A 23,424-nucleotide genomic window follows, 5' to 3' on the forward strand; every position below is an offset into this window, starting at 1 on the left:
TATTACATATTTTTCTTCCATTATTGATTTTTTGCCACAATTACTAACTTTATGTATAGATTTTGATGCCTAATTTTATTTGATAGGAAGTTGGAGAGAGCAACGCGTAGACGATCTTATTTGTGAAAAGAATTCGTTCGATTCAAGTTTGAAGAGTACGCAATCAGTAGCGATATATCAAACTTTATTTATATTTATTTTTTGCAAGCTTGTAAATAGTTATGGTGTAAATTCAAATGTATCAATTTTATTTTTTCCGAATAAATGCCCTATTTTAAATTTTAAGAATAATATATACACAAACAATCTCTCTTTGTATATATATGATTTCTAAATGCTCTCAAAATAAGTGACATATTTTTTTTTAAAATGTCCTTAAACTATGTGAAATAAATAAAACTGCCCTCCATTTATGATTTGGTTAAAAAATGTCCTTGTCACCAATACTTTGATTTATCTGTGTCTTTAAGTTGTTGATCGAGAGTTTGTGTCTTGTGTGTTTTAACTTATAAGATTTGTTCCGAATCTATACATGAATAGATCGTGTCTTTATATTTCCAGCCAACAATGAGCATAATTAGAGTTAACTCTGTAGTGTGTGATTGAAGTATATATTAACTAGAGTTAGTTGATATAATGGGCAATAGAGTTATTGTTGTGGCTCTTTCTGTAACAGAGGTGTGTTACATGTTGTAGGATTAAGAGCTTAATCCTTATTTGATTGTTGGACTCTATATTCATTTGTTGCTTAAAGATAGTGAAGACCAGTTGGAAAATCTTGTTGGATAGGTTGTGATTTTTCCTCCCTTGAGCAAGGAAATTTCCACGTAAAAATCCTTATTGTTCTTATTTTGTATTTTAGTTTTTACTGTATTAAAGTGTGACAAGGACTTTGGTCCTATAGCGTGTGATGGACTCGTATAAGTTATCAACCATCCAGCCAAGACCACTACACATAAAAAGGAACCAGATTGAAAAAGATTAGTAAAGACATTTCAATGCATTGAAAAAAGCTCTAATATAAGAAAAACAAATAGAATATTACCCAAGCACGAATATATATATNCTCGTATAAGTAATCAACCATCCAGCCAAGACCACTTTACATAAAAAGGAACCAGATTGAAAAAGATTAGTAAAGACATTTCAATGCAATTGAAAAAAGCTCTAATATAAGAAATACAAATAGAATATTACCCAAGCACGAATATATATATAGTTATTGAAAAAGAGGTAAAAATTTATCTACACCCATTATATCAAATAATACTAATTTTTATCATGATTAAAAAAAGAAAAATATTTAACTATTATTTGTGATAACCATATTTGTTACGACACAGATTCTCATATATTTATTGGTGTAACCATAAATAAGTATCATATACAAATATTAAAAGTATATACTGTATCACTATTTGCATCGTATTGTGTCAAAAGAACTAAAAATGAACCAAATAAATAAAAAGGCATGAACAGCCAAATAAGAATAAGAGATAAGGCCATAAGGGGCACCTAAACTATTTTCTATTTTTGAGTTTCGTACCAAAATTATTGACGGTGTTAGTTTAATATCTAAATTATCACTTATAAGTTTGAGAAATACATCTCTCTCTTTTATTACATTCTCGATATGGTGTGTATAATGCACTGTCTCTTTTATTTTAAAAAAATTGCCACATCACACTCTACATGGACAAAACATTCTTGACAAAAATTAAATAAATTATTAGTATTAATTAAAGTTAAAGATTAAAGTATTATTATTTCCCCTAAAAAAAATTATAAATAAACTGTAAAATATTTTTCTTACTCCACTCCACCACTTCCTCCCATTCACTTCCAAGATTTTTACTTGCCACAAGACTTTTTTAAAAATAAAATTTTTATTTCTGTTATATTTGGTACGCAAGTAGAAAAAAATATTTTCCTAAAAATATATATACATATCTAACACAAAACAAGAAAAATATTTTTTTAAAAATTATTAGGAGCGTAGGGGTGGAGTAGGATTTTATTTTATTAAAAAGGTAAAAATAATATGATTTTTTTTAGAAAGAAGTGGGGAGGGGTGAGGTCTGAATTTTTTAAAAATATTTTATAAAAGAAATTTAAAAAATAAAAGGATGGGGAATGAGGTAGTGGGATGAAGTGAGAAAAATATTTTAAATTTTAGTCTTTTAAAAAATAATTTCTTTTTTTTTAGAATAGGAATACTTTAATCTTTAGTTTTTTACTAATATTAATAGTTTATTATTTAATTTTGTCAAAGTAGAATATTTATCAATGTGAAATGACATGTGACAATGTTTTTACAAATAAAAGACAAGATATATTATACACAGGTTTGTTTCTCAAACTAATAAACTAATAAGTAATAGTTTAGATATGAAACTCACAAATGAAACTTTTAAAAAAACAGTTTAGGTATGATGTTGACACTTATCTCTAAAAATAACCATTTGCACACGATTAGGTATAGTTCATAATTACCGAGTTGATATCTCTCAGGAATCACTAGTCCAAATTTCATAAAGTTTGTGTTACAAACATCAATATAAAAAGAAGAAGAGGACATGTAAAAAATTAAGACTCCTTCAACTTTATATTTTACATAAACTCGTCCGTCAAACTATTAAATCCACATATAAATATGAATATACATAATTAATTGTCTTGGCATATAAAATATATCAATTTGAGACACAAAATGAAATATTCAAAATCATCAATTAGTCCCCAATGAAATTTTGTGTTTGTAGTTTTAAGAAAAGAAGGGAGGATTAGAACATACCATTGATTCAGTGTTTAGGCGATTGAAAACGAAACGTAGTTCAAAATATATTTTTCACTAAATTAAAATTGTGTCACTCTAATTTTTGAAAAACTTTACAAGAATCAGCAACTTCGTTATTAGAAAATATTAACATAAAACCTATCAATAGAAAAGTATAGACAATTTTTTTTCTTAAGAGTCCCATTTTGACAAAGAGTTTCCTTAATTTCTTACTCTAACTCAGAGAGAATGTTGATGAAAAGGTTGAAAGAGTGTAAAGAATATTTATTAAGAAATAGAGATTTAGTCCATCAATAATAAAACAAAAAAAATAAAGTTGATATTGTTATAAATTTTAGGAACAAATACAGATATAGTCAACCAATAGAATAGCACAAAATAAGACTAAGATTGTTATTAAAAAATTAGGAACAAACATAGATATAGTCAACCGAAGAATAGTAAAAATAAAGTTGATATTGTTATTATAAAATTTAGGACCTAAAAGTTAATTATGAATTTATCTGTTTTGAAAATTCTTTTACCGGGTTTTTCTCCTACAATTGTGATCGGAAAATGTCCTTTATCTCTAAAGTCTAATCTAACTTATTATATTTACACTAAATTATATTAATTTACCATAACATGAGATATTGAGATCACGAAAAGTTGAATAGAATATATAAAAGATCAAACAGCACTAGTTTATTAGAGAACAAAATGGAGATAGAGTCGGACAACAGAATAGCAAAAAATAAGACTTAAGTTCCCGTTTGGATTGACTTAAAAAAAGTAGTTTTTAAATTTAAAATAAAAAGTCAAACTGAAATGATTTTTAAGACAAAAAATAAAAAGTAGGGGAAGACCTACTTTTGGTTTTTGACTTATTTTAAGTCATTTTAAACTTATTTTAAGTCATTCTTGACCTTTCCAAACACTTTTCAACTTATTTTAAGTCATTTTGACTTGATTTAAGTTATTTTTTATATTTATCAAATACTTTCAAAAGTCAAAAACTAACTTAAAAGTAGGTTTGACCAACTTTTAAGCCCATCCAAACAACCTCTAAGATTGTTATTATAAAATTTAAACAAAAAGAGATATAACCGACCTAAAAATGTAAAAATAAAGGTAATATTGTTATTATTAAATTTACACGTTGTTTGGATGGTTATTACTTATTTAACTTCATAATGTATCGTACTATATTGTGTTGTGTTGTATGTATCATATTGTATTGTTTTAACAAATATCATGTTTGGNGAGATCACGAAAAGTTGAATAGAATATATAAAGATCAAACAGCACTAGTTTATTAGAGAACAAAATGGAGTTAGAGTCGGACAACAGAATAACAAAAAATAAGACTAAGATTGTTATTATAAAATTTAAACAAAAAGAGATATAACCGACCTAAAAATGGTAAAAATAAAGGTAATATTGTTATTATTAAATTTACACGTTGTTTGGATGGTTATTACTTATTTAACTTCATAATGTATCGTATTATATTGTATTGTGTTGTCTTGTATCATATTGTATTGTTTTAATAAATATCGTGTTTGGATAGATTGTATAGTTCTTCGTCGTTACATAATGTCATACATCCACAATTTGAATGATAAACCTACAAGAAACATAAAGTACGGGATAGAACTACTATGAAAAGGTAAGATAAAAGATTATATATGATTATTAAATAATAAATAAAGACAAAATAAGAAAAAATATATATTAAGATAACGACACAATCACACCAAATTGGTCTTACATAAAATGACTTTTTCGTCATTATCTAACGGTGAATTTAAACGATACGATACAATATAATTTAAGTAACGATCAAAATAAATATTGTACATATTTAAACTACTAATACAATATAATTTAAATAACAATCCAAATAAGGATTATATTTAAACTAACAATATCATACAATATATCGTCTAACAACCATCCAAACAAGTTAGGATTAAAAATTAATTGTAGATTCATCTATCCTGGAAAAAATTATTTTGCGGAATCTTTCTCCTACAATTGTGACTGAACAATGCATTTTATCTCTTAAAAGTTCAATCTTTTGTTTTTTATATGGTAAAATTTATTAAATATCATATTTTTCAGAAAATCATATTGATTTATCAATTTAGATTGAATTAAATACTTTTCTAAAAAAAAATCAAAGAATACCAATTAAAATATTATCTCTGAATTTAGTTAAGCCAGGATGAAAAAACAAAAAAAAAATAATATAATCTCTAATTCATTGAATTTGTAAATCATACCGCGCATGTGTTCAATAAAATCAATAATCTTAAAATTAAATTTTAATAAGAGGGCTTAATTATTATTTTTAATCTTATACTTATCAGTTCGTTAGAGAGAAAGACGAATTCCTTTAAATAGTCACAAAATGTGGTTGCCCTGACAATTTTAAAAGAGGAATCCAACCACACATACATGGCGGAGAAAATGAACCCTAAAACCACCGTGCACGGTGTTACAACCAACAACAATTTGGATACGAGAAATGCAGACCGACGTGTATGGTTGATGAAATGCCCTACCGTCGTCTCTGGATTCTTCGAACAGCATCAACACTCTACTTCCGGTGAAACTGATCTCTCTTTTAATTCTCCGAGACCTGTTGCCAAAGTCACCGTCGTCGTTGATCCTCTAATCGCCAATGATTCAACTCAATTTACCATGGAATTAGCCGGAACTTCATCTGGAAACATGCCCACTCACTACTCCATGGATATGTCAACAGATTTTATTCCAATGTCGATATTTTCTGAATCAGGTCAAGGAAGGGTTTCGGTCGAAGGAAAGATATATCACAAATTTGATATGAAGCCTCATCATGAAAACATTGAGAATTATGGAAAACTATGTCGTGAGAGGACGAATAAGTACATGACGAAAAGTAGACAAATTCAGGTTATTGATAATGATAATGCTAAACATATGAGGCCTATGCCTGGTTTTTTCGCAACTAAGGCTTCTGGATCTGCTGCAGAGAAGAAGAAGGTGCTTAGTAAAGGATTAGAAATGAAAAGAACAAGGAGGGATCGTGACGAAATGGAAGAAATTATGTTCAAACTGTTTGAGAGGCAATCAAATTGGACGTTGAAACAGCTCGTCCATGAGACGGACCAGCCTGAGCAATTTATGAAAGATATGCTCAAACTACTCTGCATTTACAATAATAAGGGCGCTCATCAAGGCACTTATGAGCTGAAGCCGGAGTATAAGAGAACAGAAGACAAGACTGATTCTTGATTATTTTAGCATAAGCTTTCTAGTAGGAGGCGTTAGCAGTCAGCCAAGGGAAAACACCAACTGATTTTTACTTGAAGATAACATTGTTTTGTGTATAAAATCAAGTTTAAATAAAATCATATGGTCGTTATAAATAGTCTATTTGGTATATCGAATCAATTCTATTCTGCTTTTAGATAATTTTTTTTGTATAAATCTGATATATAGTGAACGAAACCGATGCTAAAGTAGCTGATTATTCGAGAAGGAGCTAGCTAGCATGCACATGGCTCATTTGATACATATTTTGTGACTGCGTGTAGAACTTTTGCATATGCTAAATGCAGGTGAACAGTCCTCCTATCTGGGTAAACAAGGTTACCATACTGAGCTATAGAATTTTCAATGACAAGTCGATCATCTGTGATCAATTTATCAAGGCCTTCTTCTATCCAAGGAAGCCTCTGTTGGAACAGCAAAGGAAACCAAAAATTTTGTTCTTTAATTAGTAGTAAGAGAGTAGGTATATACTGTGGATAGTAAGTAATTTCGTTTGCATTTTATTCAATGAAATAAATTCTGATAAGGTGGTTTTTAATGCTCTGCAGTCCCCATCCACTTTCACCTCGACCTCTAGAAACCAATTCATTGAGAATTCTCCCAGCGAGTAAAAATTAGTTGTATGGAGTGGAGTGCTTGTGAAAAAGTTGCTTTAGAGCAGGGGTCTTTAATTCTTGCGCTATAGTAGTACTTAAGCGACTGGTATGATTATGGGAGGAATTCCAAGAGTTTGTCTATGATAACTTACCATCATTGCAGCCACTGAAAATTCAGAACAAAATGATGGTGTATAAGCACGAAGTTGAGAATTTTCATAACACTAATGGGACTAATGAGGTTTTGGATGATGAACATGAAAAAGATGGGCAACGAGCTAAAGAGATGGAAGTCACAGTAGACGTGGGAGTTCCATGCAAGTCAATGAGTTAAGCAAACAACATGTTGCTCGATTTGTTTGTCTCATCCCCATTTTGAAGCCCTTGATAGATACTTTGAACACTTCAGTGTTTGAGATGCTAACACATACTTGTGCATGTGTTAAAGCTTGACTTGTTCTGTAATCATATTCGCAGAAATTCTTAGACTCATTACAACGAAGAAGATGGTATTAACAGAATATCTGACTTACCATGTGATGTGATAGATGATATTTTATTCCACATGTCTATTAAAGAAATAGAAGCTATTAGTGTCTTGTCGAAAACATGGAATCATATGCACACATCCCGGCATTGTGCTTGAGTAACAATTCTATGAGATGAAAAACCAAAGCACATTACCTAATGGTTACAAAAACATTGTAAATGAAATCTTCTTGCAACACAATGGCCCTATATATGAAATGCTACTACTAACTAGTTTCAATCAGCAAGAATATATATATATATATACATATATATACACACACACACATATATATCACAAAAATACTTTTCTCCATAGATCACAATTTTGCATTCCTCTGCTACACTAATCATCCAATTTATTTTTAAAAAAAAATCAGTTCTTCATGTTCAAGACTTTGATCGATGTCCTTAGTACACATAGCTCTCACTGGTGTACTTGCCAAGCTGAGCAAGAGAGTTGGCCTTAGCCCTGATTAGCAACTTGTCCTGAGCGGCCTTCACGTTCTCAGGTAGTCCTCTCCATGTCTTCAAGCAAGTGTTTTGAAGCGCCCTAGCATAGGAGAAGGACATGTGCCACGGGGTTGGAGAATGATTCATGGCATTCAAGTTGAAGGTAGCCTCAACTTCTGATTGTCCACCAGATAAGAACTGTTCAAATCCCGACAGCATTAATCTTGTAAGCATGAGTTAAGGTAATAATCTCCTACCTTGTTTAAAAGTTACTCACTTTTTTCATCTATTTATAACCTATGCTGGTAGTCTGCCTTATTATCCTGGTAACTTGTTTCACTTATTACGGATCGTTACATCTTTTAAGTGATTTGACAGTGTAAAATCCTTCAAACTAACTGTTTATAGAAGTTAAAACAATTTAGTAATAGCGTAAAATGATGAGGAAACTTGCCATGATTCCAGGTACAGCTGGGGGAATTCTTCTTTGGAGGAGCTTAAGAGTATAATCAGCAACTTGCTCTGGAGTGGCTCTGTCTTTGCATTCAGCACCAGGAGTGACCATACTCGCTTGAGGAGAATACCCTCAAACATGACATTGTCCTCAGCTACTAGGTAAACAAAAACCTCGGCCCAAACTTTTTGCGCAACCTCAAAAGTCCTGTCAATGCCATGGTCACCATCCAGCAATATTTGTGGCTCTACTATTGGGATCAAACCACTGTCCTGAGAAATGGCTGCGTAGCGAGCCAAACCCCAGGCTGCTTCCTTCACTGCTAATGCAGATGGTCTGTTTAGGCTGCTTCCTTCACTGCCAATGCAGATGGTCTGTTGGGAATGCTCACTACGGCACGCATAACGTTAAGCACATGATCATCGTCAATAGTCATAAGATAAAAGAATATAGAAAATAACACATCATTTTCTAAAAGTTGTCACCATTTGGCAAAGTGAGCTCCTTGTTGGTAGTAAGCAGCAGTGCGCGAGGCAAGGCCATCGAGACCTTGGCACCATGACTCATCATTTGAACCAGCAAGGGGAACCAAACCCTGTTTTAATCAAACCATAAGATTATTAGGAGATCAATTTCATAAAAATTTAGATGAGATCGAACTTTTTTGCTTAATTGGTTACAGAAAAACCGAACCTATTGTTATAAAAGCTAGCTATTGAGGTAGGAGAGCTCAATGCACGACGGGTAATGGTGGGCTCTAAGACCATTGTTATAATCCAGGGAGAACCACACTCCAAAAGAAAGCTATTGAGGTGGGAGATCCCAAGGCGATATAAGTCCTACCTCAGCACACAGTAGTACCGATGTGGGACATAACTCCTACTCAAGCTCAGCTGGTAGCCTGGTACCAATCAATTTACTACGCCTCATTATGAAACTAGCTAGTTAGTTTGGTTATGAAGAGAATTTATTACGATTAAAATATTGATTCTAGCTATCAACCTACAATCTTCCTCTTTTTGTTTGAAAACGGAGTTTCAAGCCAAACTAGTATCAGTACGAGTTTATTTGGTTAAATTAGACAAATATACCTTGTCAACTTTGATACCAGCAACAATGTTTTGTTCAACAAGAACATCTACCAATTTTTGGCCATCAGTTGTGGATTGGTAGAGGGTCTCAAATTAATTGTATATTGCCATGTCAGTGTACAAAAGTTAAAATCATTATGAGCGCACTGAAACTTACGCACAGCGGTCTTAACAAGCTCATCAGCATAGGAAGAAGTTGCACGAATTGTGAGAGAAGGGGTGGATATAGGGTGGCAGTGGATACTGAGGCAGAAGATTGGCGAAGAATTTTCCCCTTAACGAATTCAGACTTGTCATCAACTGGAGATGACTTTAACAGAGATGTTGAGGCCATTTTCTTTGGTCTTTTTTGTTATTTTCTCCTCGAAGGAAGAGAACTCTTACTGACTACAAGTACCTTAATTATCTCAGTGTTCTCTACAAGTCTATACTTGCCACAAACAAATTATTTCTCAAACTCTGTCAAATTAGTTGTTATGCTCTGAAGTCTGAACAATGTCTACGGGTCGTTTTTTCAGAAATATACATAAAAATGTAGCTACTTGGAATCGAACTCTATGACTTTAGACTATTCTACCACTCGACTACACATGCTCTTTAATGAAATATTTTCGTCTTTTTTTATTTATACTCTTTGACTGCAATTTTGCCACTTTAAAAAACCCTTGTCCGTCTGGTTTTTTTAAGAAATAACTAGAAGAGAAACAGAGACTTATGCAAGTCCTTAATGGTCGTGACCCCCACATTAATATTTGGAATATGGGAAATGTTGGACCACACGGAGTTTGAGCTACTCCAATTGGTGCAACTTTCTTCTAACTTTCGGCAGCCTTAAATTTCCAAGTTCTGTAATTTGGTGAGATGTCTCATGGCATCTCTGGATGGAAGAAAACACACACATAAATATTCATGATTAAATCATATGTTAAAATTAATATAGATATTTATAAATTTTGTTTCAAGTGGAACAAAAAAAATGTTTGGAAAACTATAAAAGGATAATGGAGGAGAGTAACTCGTGGAAAATAAAAATTAAAAATGAGACTCAAAAACTGAAAGAGAAACAGAAACTTACTCAAGTTCTGAATTATGCTTCCACCTAGTTTAATTTTTGGAATATGGGAAATGTTGGACCATTGGGAGTTTGGGCAACTCCGATTTGTGCAACTTTCTTCTAGCTTTGGGCAGCCTTTAATTTCCAGGTTCCGTAATTTGGTGAGGCGTTGCATGGCATCTCTAGATGGCAGATGCTCTAGTTTCTCAGATATCCATAAAACTAACTCTTGCAAAGAAACAAGGTTGCCGAGCCCATCCAACAGAGCTTCTAACAATGGACAATCCTGGATCCGGAGATGCTGTAATTTGGGCATGGCATCTGAGAAGTCCAGATGTTGTAGCCGTTTGCACCTCCTTAGCTCTAATGTTTCAAGAGAAGTAAGGTTCTCAAGTCTATGAGGAAGAGCCTCGATTCCGAAATCATATATATGGATCTGTCTTAGGTCAGAGAGTTGCATAAGCTGATAGGGAAGAGAATCCCAGTGCAAATGTCCGAACACACACAACCTACGAAGGGACAATAGCTGCTGAATGCCATTAAAAATATATTGGAATGCCTCAAAATCCACCATCTCTGAAAAAGGACCAATTTCCAAATGCAGTAATCCAATGAGACGGTGAAGACCCCCTGCGGATACATGAATCAATGTGGGACATTGTGATATATTCAAATATGAAAGTGAAGGCATTTCCCCAAAATGTAAAGGGAAGGAAACTAAGTTGTTACAGTTGAAGACCTTCAAAGATTCCAGAGACTGACAATGCTCTAGCATCCCACTTGGTAAACTGGTCAATCCATCACAATTCCATAACCGAAAACTTTGGAGGGAAGTCAAATAATTCTCTCCAGTGGGAACAGGAAAGGAACTGAAATTGGTGCAGAGGTTAATCCTTAAGCTCTTAAGAGAATGGAGATTGTACAAGCTTTGTGGTAATTCATGAAATTCTCCGCAGTCTGAGACCCATAGGTGTTGAAGTGAAACGTTGTTGCGTAGGATCTTATCTGGAAAAAAAGTGAACTCTTTCACAGCATAGACACTAAGTGTGACGAGAGATGTCAAGTTGCTGCACAAGTTCAACAATGGCATTTCACTGTCAACTTCTTCAATTGTTAATTCACGCAGGATTTCAAATTGACTTGGAGTACTTTTTAACAATGGACAGTTACTAATCCTCAACTTCTCAAGCCTAGGAAACATTCTTACTCCAACTTCATCTCCCTTCCACTCAATAAGGCTACGCATATCCTCCAATACTAGTTCTTTCAATGATGGGAACACTTGGATATTGCTGCTTGATCCAATATTGTTACCATCAATACCATAAAATGTAGGTTTGATGCATTCTACCTTATGTAACCCTAACAGCTCAAGATGCTGAAGGAATTTCAGTTGGCCAAGTGATGGAATTTCTTTGCATCTTTTGCAACCACTTAATTTCAAGTTGACCAAATTTGGTAGCAATTCTTCTCTAAACCATAAAGGAAATCTAGTACCTAAATAGTTCTTCACTTCTAAGGTTTTCAAGTTACGATGCGGTTGAAGACCATCCAACACATGCTCATCAATGGGTTCACAGCATTCTGGTTCATCATGGAACCATGCATATGCCAGCTTGTAAATATTTGATTTCTCTTGTAAATATGCTGTTCGAGCTTCTTCTCTACTACGGACCGATTCCAGCTCATTGATTGTCAATTCACCTCTAAGGTTCTTCAAATGACCTAATTCTTCTATTCGACGACCTTTCTCTAAACCCACATTGAAATATTGTAGGGTCTGAAGGAAGTCAATTGTCCCATGTTAAGTGGCATCTGAGACCGAGAATGGCAATATATGTGTCTCAAACTTATCATATTTCCCATCTCAAATGGAAGTTCACCGAGTGAATAACAGCCATTGACTCTAAATGTTTGCAAATTATAGAGCTCGCAAATGGAGTGGGGAAAGGCTGTGATGTTAGTGTCTGAGAGATCAAGATATCTCAAGTATATTAGCTTCCCGATTTTGGCTGACAACTCCTTGATTCCTGAACCGGACAAATTTAAAACTTTCAAGAACTTAAAACTCAACAGCATATCTTCCAATATATAATTGCTTTTCCAAAACAGTGTGCACAAATTTCCTGGCTCATTTATCTTATCTATTTGATCACTTGGTGAGTCCCATCCAAAGTATCGCACTTGAGAAAGATTTTCTCCACCATTGCCCTTCGGATCAAATAGTTTAGATTTTAAGATATCTCCAGCCAAATCATGCACAAGATCGTGCATCTTAGAGTGTGTAATATTGTTATGCTCATCTAACTTAACATCTTGTAGCAAGGAATTTCTCAACAAGAGTTAAAAGAACTTGTTCCCAATGACTTCCATTACGGTGATCTCTTGACATGGGTGAAGAAAGCCTTCTGCCATCCAGAGTTGGATTAGTTGGTCCTTTTCAAACTCAAAATGATTTGGAAACATTGCAAAGTAAGCAAAGCATTTTTTCAGATGTGGAGATGGTAGATAATCATAGCTGAGTTGTAGGATTTTCTTTATGCTATTTTCTCCGTTATCATCTTCACCTGCAACAAGGGTGTTTCCATCAAGAATTGTCTGCCATTCATGTTTTTCCTTGTTGCGTAAGAGGCCTCCCAACACACTTGCAGCCAATGGTAGACCTTGACACATTTCCACAATCCTGTTCTCCATGATCACTATTTCCTCTGGAACTTCCATGTCAGCAAATGCTCTTTGTTTGAAAATGGACCAACAATGATCTTTTGCTAATTTTTCCAACCTATGAGGAGCTACTGCTGCTACTGTGGACGCCACCTGTTCCATACGAGTAGTCACAAGAATGAAGTTTCCTCGGGATGTATTTATTCCTCGCAAGGTGTTCACAAACTCATCCCATAATGTAGAGTCAACATGCCACAAATCATCCAGGACAATCAAATACTTTCTTCCTGCCAATTCATCTTGTAGCGTCTTGACTATTATATCTCTACTTTGGACCTCAACTTTCCTCTTTGTCAAGGATTCAAGGATCAGTTGAATAAAGCTCTTAATTTCTGACATTTCAGGTAGACACAACCAAACTCTCTTTTCAAAGTGTTTCAAGATCTGTTCATCATTGAAAATTCTCTTAGCCATAGTTGTTTTGGCGAAACTCCCCATACCAACTATGGGAATGGTGCACAGAACAACATCCTCTCTGATGTTCAACATCTTTCTCTTTATCACTTCAACATTGCTGTCTCTACCAACAACCTCCGAAGAAACTACTACGGAATCTGTTTCACGAATTGGTAGTATTTGCCGAGGAGGAACCATGAGTGATTTGGAGACCGAGGTCTTTGGCTAACTTATTGATAGCCCCCAACTTTTCATTGATGTTGTTGATTTTTCGAGACATTTTGCTCTTAAAAGTTGTATGAGAAATGAAATCACTGACCTTTTTCATTGGTTTGTTTCGGATCTTCACTTGTCTTTTGATAGATTCATACCTGAATTCGTCAAACACATTTTCAGCAGCTCTCTCAAGCATCTTGAGCCATAGTTTCACGGCCTGATCATCAACTTGTCGTCTTTCAGCATCATGAATGAAAGCTTGGATCAAGGATGCATTTTGTGTAAGCATTTCCAAATCTTTCTTGCAGTCCCTTGAACTACTGAGTTCCTCAATAGTGAGAGAAAGCAACTTTTCGAGCAAAACTTGAATTGTAGCACCAATTACAGGATCGGCCATTGTTGTGTTTGCTCCTTCACAAAGTCTTGTTCCTCTGCACCAGTCTTCAAAGTTTGTGCACAAGTCTTCTTTTGCTAGTTGTTTGTGGACCACTAGAAGGAAGACAATAATTTATAAACAATAAAAGCGGAATGACTAAAAGATCCTCCTACTTTATTCTGATTTGTGAACCCAGTCCTCCAACTTGATCAGGCATCACCTAGGCACTCCACTTATAGTGGTTCAAACTTCAAACACACTACTTTAAACCACTCCAGACTCATTGTGTCTCTCAATCACACTGCCATACTTTTGTAAAAGCACCATTGGGCAGTGGTTCCTCTCCTTCCTCTTGAACCTCAAGCAAAAAATCGATCTCACCATCAGCTCGACTAAGAGTTCCGAATCAAAAAAGTAAATTGAGAAAAAAAATTCCATCATTTTATAATTTTTTGAAGAAAAAGAAGACAAAATCTCCACCATTTTAAGCTTCTTCCCCTCCAACACCAGTACACCGCTGTAATACCTCGGGTCACCTTCCCCATTAAATCGGAAACCTCACCACCGAATTTATTCCTCTACAGAAATAAAGGCTATACTTTTGAAGCCCATTGTGATCATAGGGAAATCAAGTTCAAGTTCCCCCGGCGAGCCTATTACTTTATGCCTCAGAAAGCCAACTTTCTTCTTCCTCCATTTCCTCTACTCACAGTTCTATCCCAAGCAACAGAAACTGATTTGGAGTCAGCATATTTACAGCTGTATCCTAAGTAGTCAGGTTGACCAATCAAAATAAGTATAAGGATCTCCCAAGCCATTTTTTCTTTTATTAGTCTTTCGCCACGAGCGTGTACCCTTCATCTAATAGTATGAAAATACCACATAAAGAACAGAGAGATTGCACATCTTCTTACATACTTCTCTAATAATTCAAAGCACTTGAGGAAATATTTGACACGATGGAAGAATCAATTAATATACCCAATTAACAATGTTTTGTCCAACAAGGACATCAACCATTTTGTGGTAGAGGGTCTCTTCGAAGAGAACGGCACCAGAGATGCACTGTCCTAAGACCTGGAGCTCTGTAACCATGGAGATTAGCCTCCATGTTCTCTTGCCCAATGGATGTCAGACGCTTTCTGCAGGTAGCATTTGACTCATTTATTTGCATAGCCAATATTCCACGCCCTGGTGATGCAATTGTTTTCTGTACATTACCACACACAGTTGTTAATTAGGAACATATATTACATTAGTCCACGTCTTGCTCGACTTTATTGTTCTTCGATAACAAAAAAAAACTCCTAATTAATATTTCTTAAGGACGTGTAAAAGAGAATCACGACAGTTCATTTGAGACAGAGGGAGTATTCATTAACAATGTGAAAACTACTACATCATCAATTATTAGCAACTTATTAACAACATCAGATAACCAAATTAGAATTACTATTGACGGTTACACGTTATGTGGTGAGGCACATTAACTTGGCAACATTGCCATGTCAGTGTACAAAAGTTAAACTCATTATTAATAGCGCAATGAAACTTACAGCGGTTTTAACCAGCTCATCAGCATAGGTAGAAGTTGAGACTTTGCCCCTTAACGAATTCAGACTTGTCAACAAGAGATGACTTTAACAGAGATGCTGAGGCCATTTTCTTTGGGTTTATTTTGTTATTTTCTCCTCAAAGAAAGAGTACTCTTACTTACTACAAGTACCTTAATTATCACAGTGTTCTCTACAAGTCTATACTTGCCACAAGCAAATTATTTCTCAAGCTGTGTCAAATTAAAGATATCAATTTGAGGTTACTTGGAATCGAACTCTATGACTTTAGACAATTCTACCACTCGACCACACATGCTCATTAATGAAATATTTTCTTCATCGTTTTGACCACTTCAAAAACCCTTGTCCGCCTGATTTTATTTTTAAAGAAATAATTAATAATCCAGGGACTCTGTCAGTTTTCTTTAAAAAAAAATAAGTTTAAAAAATTATAAATTTTGCATAAAAGAACGAGGATGTTCGTGGTTTTCTATTAAGAAAAAACAACGGACAGGGTCAGTCTTCCCTCGAATTTTTTGGACCCATCCTATCCATCGATTTTCTGTCCATTGGTTTTTTCATTATTTTTAGTAATGTTTTGCAAATTTTTAGACCTGAATTTCTTTTTTGCTTGCTTTATTTGGAGTTATTTGACAGTTGAAACTGACATAACAATTAGTGATATACTAGATTACAATTGACTTTCGTTTGCTCAAAATCAGCACCATGCCCAAACGTGACGCTCTTTGATTCATTGACCCTTAGGGCACATCTGCGCTACATTGGCAATAATGAATGGCCATGGTTCTCATTCTGTTTCAAGCATTAAGCCATGGCTAGTTTAACTACAGGTTCGATAAAATCCAATTTTTCAAGGTTAAATTTTGTACTCATGTTAAAACAAGTATGGCTAGATATACATTTTAGAACTCATTTCCTCAACTAATTCATGTGTCGTAAATTCTAGATCCGCCACTAAATTTCAGGATATGTTAAGACCCAATAACATCTTACTGTTTTATAGGGCAAGAAAATTATATTAGCTTTGCTTAACCAATTCGTTTGAATTAGTTTAAAGTTGGTCAAATTGGCTTAAAAACAATTTTCACCTCCAACAAGTCACCAGGAAATCACTCAAAAGATGTTATCACCAAATACTAAACCAGTAAGAGCCTAAATCCAGGGCAGTCAGACGTAAAAATTAACAGCACAAATACCAAGAAAAACCATTATATGGATGCTGTCATCCTTCCCATCAGCTAGCAGAATCACCAAATAAAATGCAAATACCTCACAATAGTCATATTAATCCATGTTCTTAAATAACAGTCTCATCATATCCATTCAACAGATGTAAAGACGCACACTTAAGAAACTAGTTCCAAAATCTGATATTTTCTAAAAAAAAACAATGTCAATCTCAATTCAAAAGAGATTCATCAGTAGTCACCCTATTAATATGGCATGGCTTTCATCTGTCAGTACCTCCTGGGAAAACGGTCCATAAACCTTCCAGAGGGACACTCATAGGCTTGGTGTCCTCTTCCCCCGCAGTTGTGACAGATCATCAGTGCCATGCAATCTCGACTCATATGGCCTACTTGCTGGCAGGTTCGGCATACAATGTCCCGATATCCTCCACCTCCACCTCCACCCATAGGACGGAATCCACCACCTCTCTCTTCAAGAGCACCAGACTTGGGGCAATCTCTAGCCAGATGACCGGATATATTACATAAATTGCACACAGGATCATTTTGACAATCACGTGCCAGGTGACCAGTCTTCCTACAATTTTTGCACGCCTTGTCATTGGTGCAGTCGACTGCAATGTGGCCTTGCTTGAAGCAGTTATTGCACAGCTTCAGGTCACCAAGAGGAAGTGGAGGAGCCGTGCAGTCTCTAGCACGATGTCCTGCCTTACCACAGGTGTGGCAGATTCCTTCATTTGGACAGTTGCCAGCCATATGGCCTGGTTCTCGGCAATTCCAACAAAGAGATTTTGTGGTACACTCCGAGGCAATATGCCTGTTCAAATATTGGAGGCAAAATCAAAATTAAAAGAGTAACAAATATCACTTGTTTTAACAACCTTACTGACCCCATTCTCAGGAACAAGCATCTCTGACAGCAATGATAAAATAAAATAAATACACCTCGAAAAAAGGATGAATGAATGAATAAGTAATACATATATTAGGAAAGCCAAAGAAAGAAGTCATTTTATCAAGCAACTCGTAAATATCAGCAGTATGTGTCCCCATTCCCGTTCATTTTATCAAGCAACTTGTAAATATCAGCAGTATGTGTCCTCATTCCCTTTAAGACAACACTCAAGCTCAAGTCTGGATATTGTTGGTTATTATGTAAAGAATCTTGTGTTTGCTTGGTGTTTCATGTTATATTAGTGCTAAGCAACTAGTATGTACTGGCAGTTCTTAAATACTTGTAAAATTTGATATTGTTTGGGTATTTTAAAAGCTAAGTACTACAAATTACATAGAATTATTTCATTTCTACATGTTGCTTCCTTATGATGTGAATGTCTCAAGTTTTCAACTTTGATTTCAGGATATCTTTTCCCCTTGGTTACCTGTAATCTAAGACTAGACAGTGTGCTACCCCTTAAAGGATATCAGGGTATATCGTGCCCCTTAGTTACCAGTATCAAATGTCAGAAAGTGATGCAAACAAATGGGATGATGAGCAAGCAATACAGAAAGGCAATATAACATCATCAGTAGCAGCCTTTATGGTTCAATTTTAATCTGTTGAATAACAATTTCTCCAGAGTACATTAAGTAAATGCAATAGTAATTCTTAAGCTTTCCAGGGAAACATGTAGCTTTATTTTTTTATAAAGGTAACATCAGGGTAACAAGTAGTTAATTAACACAGAATAATCCATTACTTACCCTGGGAGACCACAATTGTGACATATAGCAACATTAGGGCATTCCCGAGCAAAATGGCCAGGCCGTTTGCAGTTCTTGCAGAGACTGCTCTGACTCTGACTGCTAAAAAAAATAAAAAATAAATGATAGAAACCATGAGAAAAAGAAGAAAAATATGTCCACCAAAGAGCCAAAAATTGTATAATCCAGATGTTAGAGAGTCAAAGAGCAGGTAAAATAGTACACTTCAAGAAATTGGCTTATTATAATATATTTTGTTTCCATGTTTCTTTCGAACTCATCGGAGGAGCACAAATGGAACTTGAGATATGAGGTCAGAAGGCTAAATTTGTTAAGACTCCACCTACATAAGACCCTAACTTCACTAGTAAAACAAAGTAAAAGTTGTACTACAAAAAGGACATACTTTTTAAAATGAGAAACCCCATTATGAACAAAATCAACTTTAGCTGATCAAAAAATATAAATTAGGTAAAAATTGAGCACCATCAGTCAGGGTATAATAACAAAAAAGCACTAATCAGTCTAGGGATACTGATTGTCCCAACTTCACACTTGAACATTTAGGTCTTGCAGAAGTCTAAATTGGACTGCCAAATCAGCTTCCAAACAGCCACGTCAAGTGCAGACTAATTATTAGTCTAACAATTACGGAACAGCATTACCCTCTTCCCCTTTTTAGGAGAAGGTAGCAGTGCAATCACAGGGAAATATCTTTGAACAGAAAATTCAGTTCAACACTCCAAACATGCATATCGAAACACCCATCCATGTAATATAGTAATTAGCCTCCATTCCAAGTCAAACAGATCCATATCTCTTTGCTTCCAGCCAACAGGTGCTAGAATGAGAATAGCTAAACATACAAATGACTAAAACCAGAGAACCTGAAACCCCGACGTGGCTCCCTTCTATATGGTGCATCACGGTAGGAGAACCGCTGTGTGCGGATTTTGCGATCCATTGGGCTCCTGCTTCTGCTTCTGCTCCTGCTTCGGCTTCTGCTGCCAGATTTCATATTCAAACAACCACAAATAAACCACCAAAAACGACCAGTTAAAATATCACCACACCACCACCCAGCTGCTGCCTCCTCCCTGTCCACCACAACCACACATCCAAGACCACATCAGTCCAAATAAACCTTTTTACTGTACTCCTTTGATTTTAAATACCAAATCCAAAACACCACTACAGAGATATTATTCAATACACAAGCACCAAAAGCTTGTTTATTCAGGAAACATCGTCTCCAGCTACATCCTCCTAAGTTTAGTGTATATCTACTGTGACAAATACATGCCAGCACCAGCACATAATCATTAACCACTAGTTATCTACAACAGCTGACAATTGAGTCCCAACTTCAAAGACATATGGAGATGGTTCCCCTAGCTGACAGAAAGCTCAAATAACTGTTGATAGAAGCAAAATCTTTTACCAGAAATAGCAACTAATTTTGAAGTATAAGCAAATTAAATTCAATAATATATTGTGGAAATCAGAGTTATGAAACCAGATTGTTATTGTCTGAATCAAATGTCATTTTCCTTCTCTTTTAATAAATCAAATGTCATCTTCTCTCTGTTCAGCTGCAATGAAGACAAGTGACAACATGTGTCTCGCAAAAATTAAAACAGAAGCATATTTTTCCATATATGGGCCCTTAGATAGGTGAGAATATCAAGAGATTTGGTGTTGAGCCATAACCCAGTCTCAAATGAATAGCTCCTGAAATTCCTTTATTTTCTATATAGCCCTTCAATCCTTCATTCTTTTGGAGTCGTAACCATGTACTTCCTATTTGTATAGAAGATTGGGTGGCCTTCGGAGAGAACCATATTTTGTAGGTTTCTCCTTTTTCAGTGGATCTCTGGTATATTGCCAAGATGGCCTTGTTATTATCAATGAAATCTTTTACTTGATAAAAAAAATGTGTCTTCGTTTGACTGGGCATGAAGTAAGGGCATGAAGAAAGAAGTTTAAGAATGTAAAGAAGACTTTTGAATCTTGTAGTCTTAAACTAAACGTGTGTATAACATGCAAAAGATGTCTTTGAATCTTATGGTATTAAACTTGCCATGCCCATTCCTATTAGGGATTAAGGGTAAAATGGGAATGTAGAAATTAAAAAGTTATGAAATATAGAAAGGAAGCCATCTTTTTTATACAGACTAAAAAAGAAAGTAAGGCACAAAAATTGAAGCAAGAGGATATTAGTTTTTAACTTTTTATCTACTAGGTTTTTCCTTTTTCAGATAAAAGATCTGCTGGTGTTCGCCTTTCTCACAAAGTATTAAATTTAAAAAAATCAGCCCAAGTTAAGATTATATCATTCACGGAGAGCTAATGATAGAAAGGAAATGAAACCACTGCTAAAAGCAGGCATCAAGACACTCCTCGCACTTCACCATAGAATCCTCACAGAAGTATACAGATCTACATCTTAACATATAAAAGCTTATAAATCAACAACAGCACCATTCTCACCCTAATAATTTTCTTCTGTTGATGATAAACAAAGGTTATCAACTTGCCAGTCTTATAAATCTTCCATACACCCTACCCCATCTGACTTCAAAGAGACATCAGACGACACCTTGACTTAACCAGTATAAGTGCATAAGGTAAAATGGTTGATAGTAGTATAAGGCACCAAAGCTCTTCCTCTACTACCGGTGTACATTCTTCAATACAAAAGCTCTTCACAACTCTATCATCTCTTAACTTGAAAGACTATCTGAATGGGCCCGTTGCTCTTCTTTTTTCCTTTTTTTAAATGAGATACAGAATGGATCCATTACATCAATCTTATACCAGTTTGAAGAGTTCCTTTTCTGTTTCTGGTAAGTACCAAATTATTTATTTCACACTACTTTTTCATTTTGTTTACAAAGAAAAAAGTTACTCTCTCTATCTCATTCAGAGCCCCGTTCACTTTCCAATGGTCAATTTTCAGTGGTGTGATCGACAGCAAATAATTCGCCTCCAAAAAAGAGAAGTTATAATATTAGACATATGCGAAAAAATACCATACTAACTACAAACTTTTGCATTTCAAATTTATTAAACTAATAATAATATATATTTAGCACCAAAGGGTGTGGCCTAGTGGTCAATGAAGTGGTTGAGAACCGTGAGGTCTCAGGTTCAAAACTCAGCGGAGACAAAAAAAAAAAAAAAAGCACTAGGTGATTCTTCCCATCTACCCTAGCCTTGGTGGACAAAGTTACTTGATACAAGTTGTTGGTGGGAGGTGGGAGGTATCCCGTAGAATTAGTCGTATTTAAAAAAACATGTATTTAAAAACTTTTAAGGAAAATGAATTTGTCAGACAACAGGAAATGTCCAACGTATTCCAGAGTAAATACATAGTCCCTCCATCCCATTTTATGTGGCAAGAAAAAAAGAAAAGACTTTTGAAACTTGAGGTTTAAAACAATCCTTCGTGGTTGTAAATCATTTCATTAAGGGTAAAAGGGAAATTTTAAAGATTAAACTGTTTCTAATTATCATCTTCAATCCTAGTATCACCATTCCTCCTTACTATAATCTATTAGAATATTCACACCAATTGCACCCAATGACCGACAAGGTGTAAGATCACCATAACCCACTGACCAAAAGATATACTCTGCAATTTCATTCCAACCTCCTTCACCCAAAAAATGAAGAACACAGAAAAACCACGGTTTTGCCTTTCCAGTACGCCAGGTCAGAAAAGTTAAATGGGATTTTAGATTCTATTTCAGCCTTCAACCACCTTTAGCTGCAAAAGTTCTCTTGTTTTTGGGTTGGGAAGGGATGGATAAAGAGCTGAAAAATGTTCAGATATCTTCAATTTCATTCACCAAGAAATCAATTGGAATCCATAAACAGAATCATGAAACAGCTCATCACCACCCACCAACCCTTAGTATACAGGGAGCAATGATCCACACATTAGAACACAAAATTCTCTCAGCTCTTCGCATTCTCATTAACCTTTACTACTTTTAACTATTCAAAAGCAAAAAAGAAAGCACTTTGCACACACCATTCAACTTCCTCCCCAATTTATAACAACAGTAACACTATGCAAGACCAATCACTAAATCCCACAAACACAGAAAACCACAATAAAACAAATATCAGAAGAAATATGACAAATAATTATGCATAAAGATATTCCAATCCAGATTCGATTTCCAATATGACCAACCAAATCCGAGCTAAGAACCACCAAACTAATGAAACCTAAACCAATCAATCAACTAATCTTTAATTTCAAGCTAGTTGATCTTCCGCTATCTGAATCCTCATATCAATTCCACTCTTTTGAGCCTTTCATTTCAAATTCCGTGACATAGAAATACAAAAAGCTCTAACACAGAAAATACATTAAAAAGTAAAAAACAAACCAGATACAAATAGAAAGAGAGCAAGAGCAAGGATGAATCTGAAACAGCGTTCTAGATCTGGACACTTAGGGTTAGATTTTGGGATACTGCAACACACAGAAAACAGAGAGAGAAATAGAGAAGCAATAGATAGATAGATAAGGCGAGAAGAAGGAAATAGCTACCTCTTTCAGGGAAGGGCTACCAGTAAAGCTTCTTTCTTTTTTTCCAATATTACCCTTTAGCTTTTTCCTTTTGTCACATTTAGGTGTCCAGTTTTGCTTGGGCTATATACTAATATCTTCTTTTGGGCCATATACAAAGTTGACAAGAAGTTGGCCATTAAATGAGCTTATCTTTAATTAATTGTCTTTAAATAGGTTGTTGAAAGTTTTACTTCTTTGATAATTGAACTTATCTCTATTGAAGTCATGTTTGAACATAATTTGTAGAATATTATGTTACACAAATTATTTTACTAGTTAATTTGCTTGTAATTGGCATAATTATATATAAAAATTATTTTACTAGTTAATTTGCTTGTAATTGGCATAATTGTAAAAAAAAATTGATAAGATATTAACAATGG

General features: G+C 34.8%; 2 protein-coding genes and 1 pseudogene across 4 annotated transcripts; 1 reads left to right on the plus strand and 2 right to left on the minus strand.

Annotated features, from left to right (window-relative positions):
- Positions 1-5,236: 5,236 nt before the first annotated feature.
- Positions 5,237-6,171, plus strand: LOC125864506 (uncharacterized). Its single transcript, XM_049544527.1, has one exon. The coding sequence runs from the start codon at positions 5,237-5,239 to the stop codon at positions 6,056-6,058; it is 822 nt and encodes a 273-aa protein (XP_049400484.1). The 3' UTR covers positions 6,059-6,171.
- A 1,382-nt stretch (positions 6,172-7,553) lies between these two features.
- LOC125864503 (fructose-bisphosphate aldolase 2, chloroplastic-like) lies at positions 7,554-15,647 on the minus strand (annotated as a pseudogene).
- Positions 15,648-16,817: 1,170 nt separating this feature from the next.
- On the minus strand, positions 16,818-23,083 carry LOC125864508 (zinc finger protein GIS2). Of its 3 annotated transcripts, none has more exons than XM_049544530.1 (4): positions 23,021-23,083; positions 19,344-19,553; positions 18,457-18,558; positions 16,818-17,569 (listed from the first exon to the last, which is right to left on the minus strand). In XM_049544530.1, the coding sequence occupies exons 2-4, from the start codon at positions 19,472-19,474 to the stop codon at positions 17,020-17,022; spliced, it is 783 nt and encodes a 260-aa protein (XP_049400487.1). In that variant the 5' UTR covers positions 19,475-19,553; positions 23,021-23,083; the 3' UTR covers positions 16,818-17,019. The 3 variants fall into 3 exon arrangements, with proteins under 3 accessions (XP_049400487.1, XP_049400489.1, XP_049400488.1); XM_049544532.1 differs by having other exon boundaries at positions 18,457-18,555; positions 23,021-23,045; XM_049544531.1 differs by having other exon boundaries at positions 22,895-23,023.
- Positions 23,084-23,424: the final 341 nt, after the last annotated feature.

This window comes from Solanum stenotomum, chromosome 5, assembly GCF_019186545.1.
Source record: "Solanum stenotomum isolate F172 chromosome 5, ASM1918654v1, whole genome shotgun sequence".
NCBI classification, from domain to species: domain Eukaryota; kingdom Viridiplantae; phylum Streptophyta; class Magnoliopsida; order Solanales; family Solanaceae; genus Solanum; species Solanum stenotomum.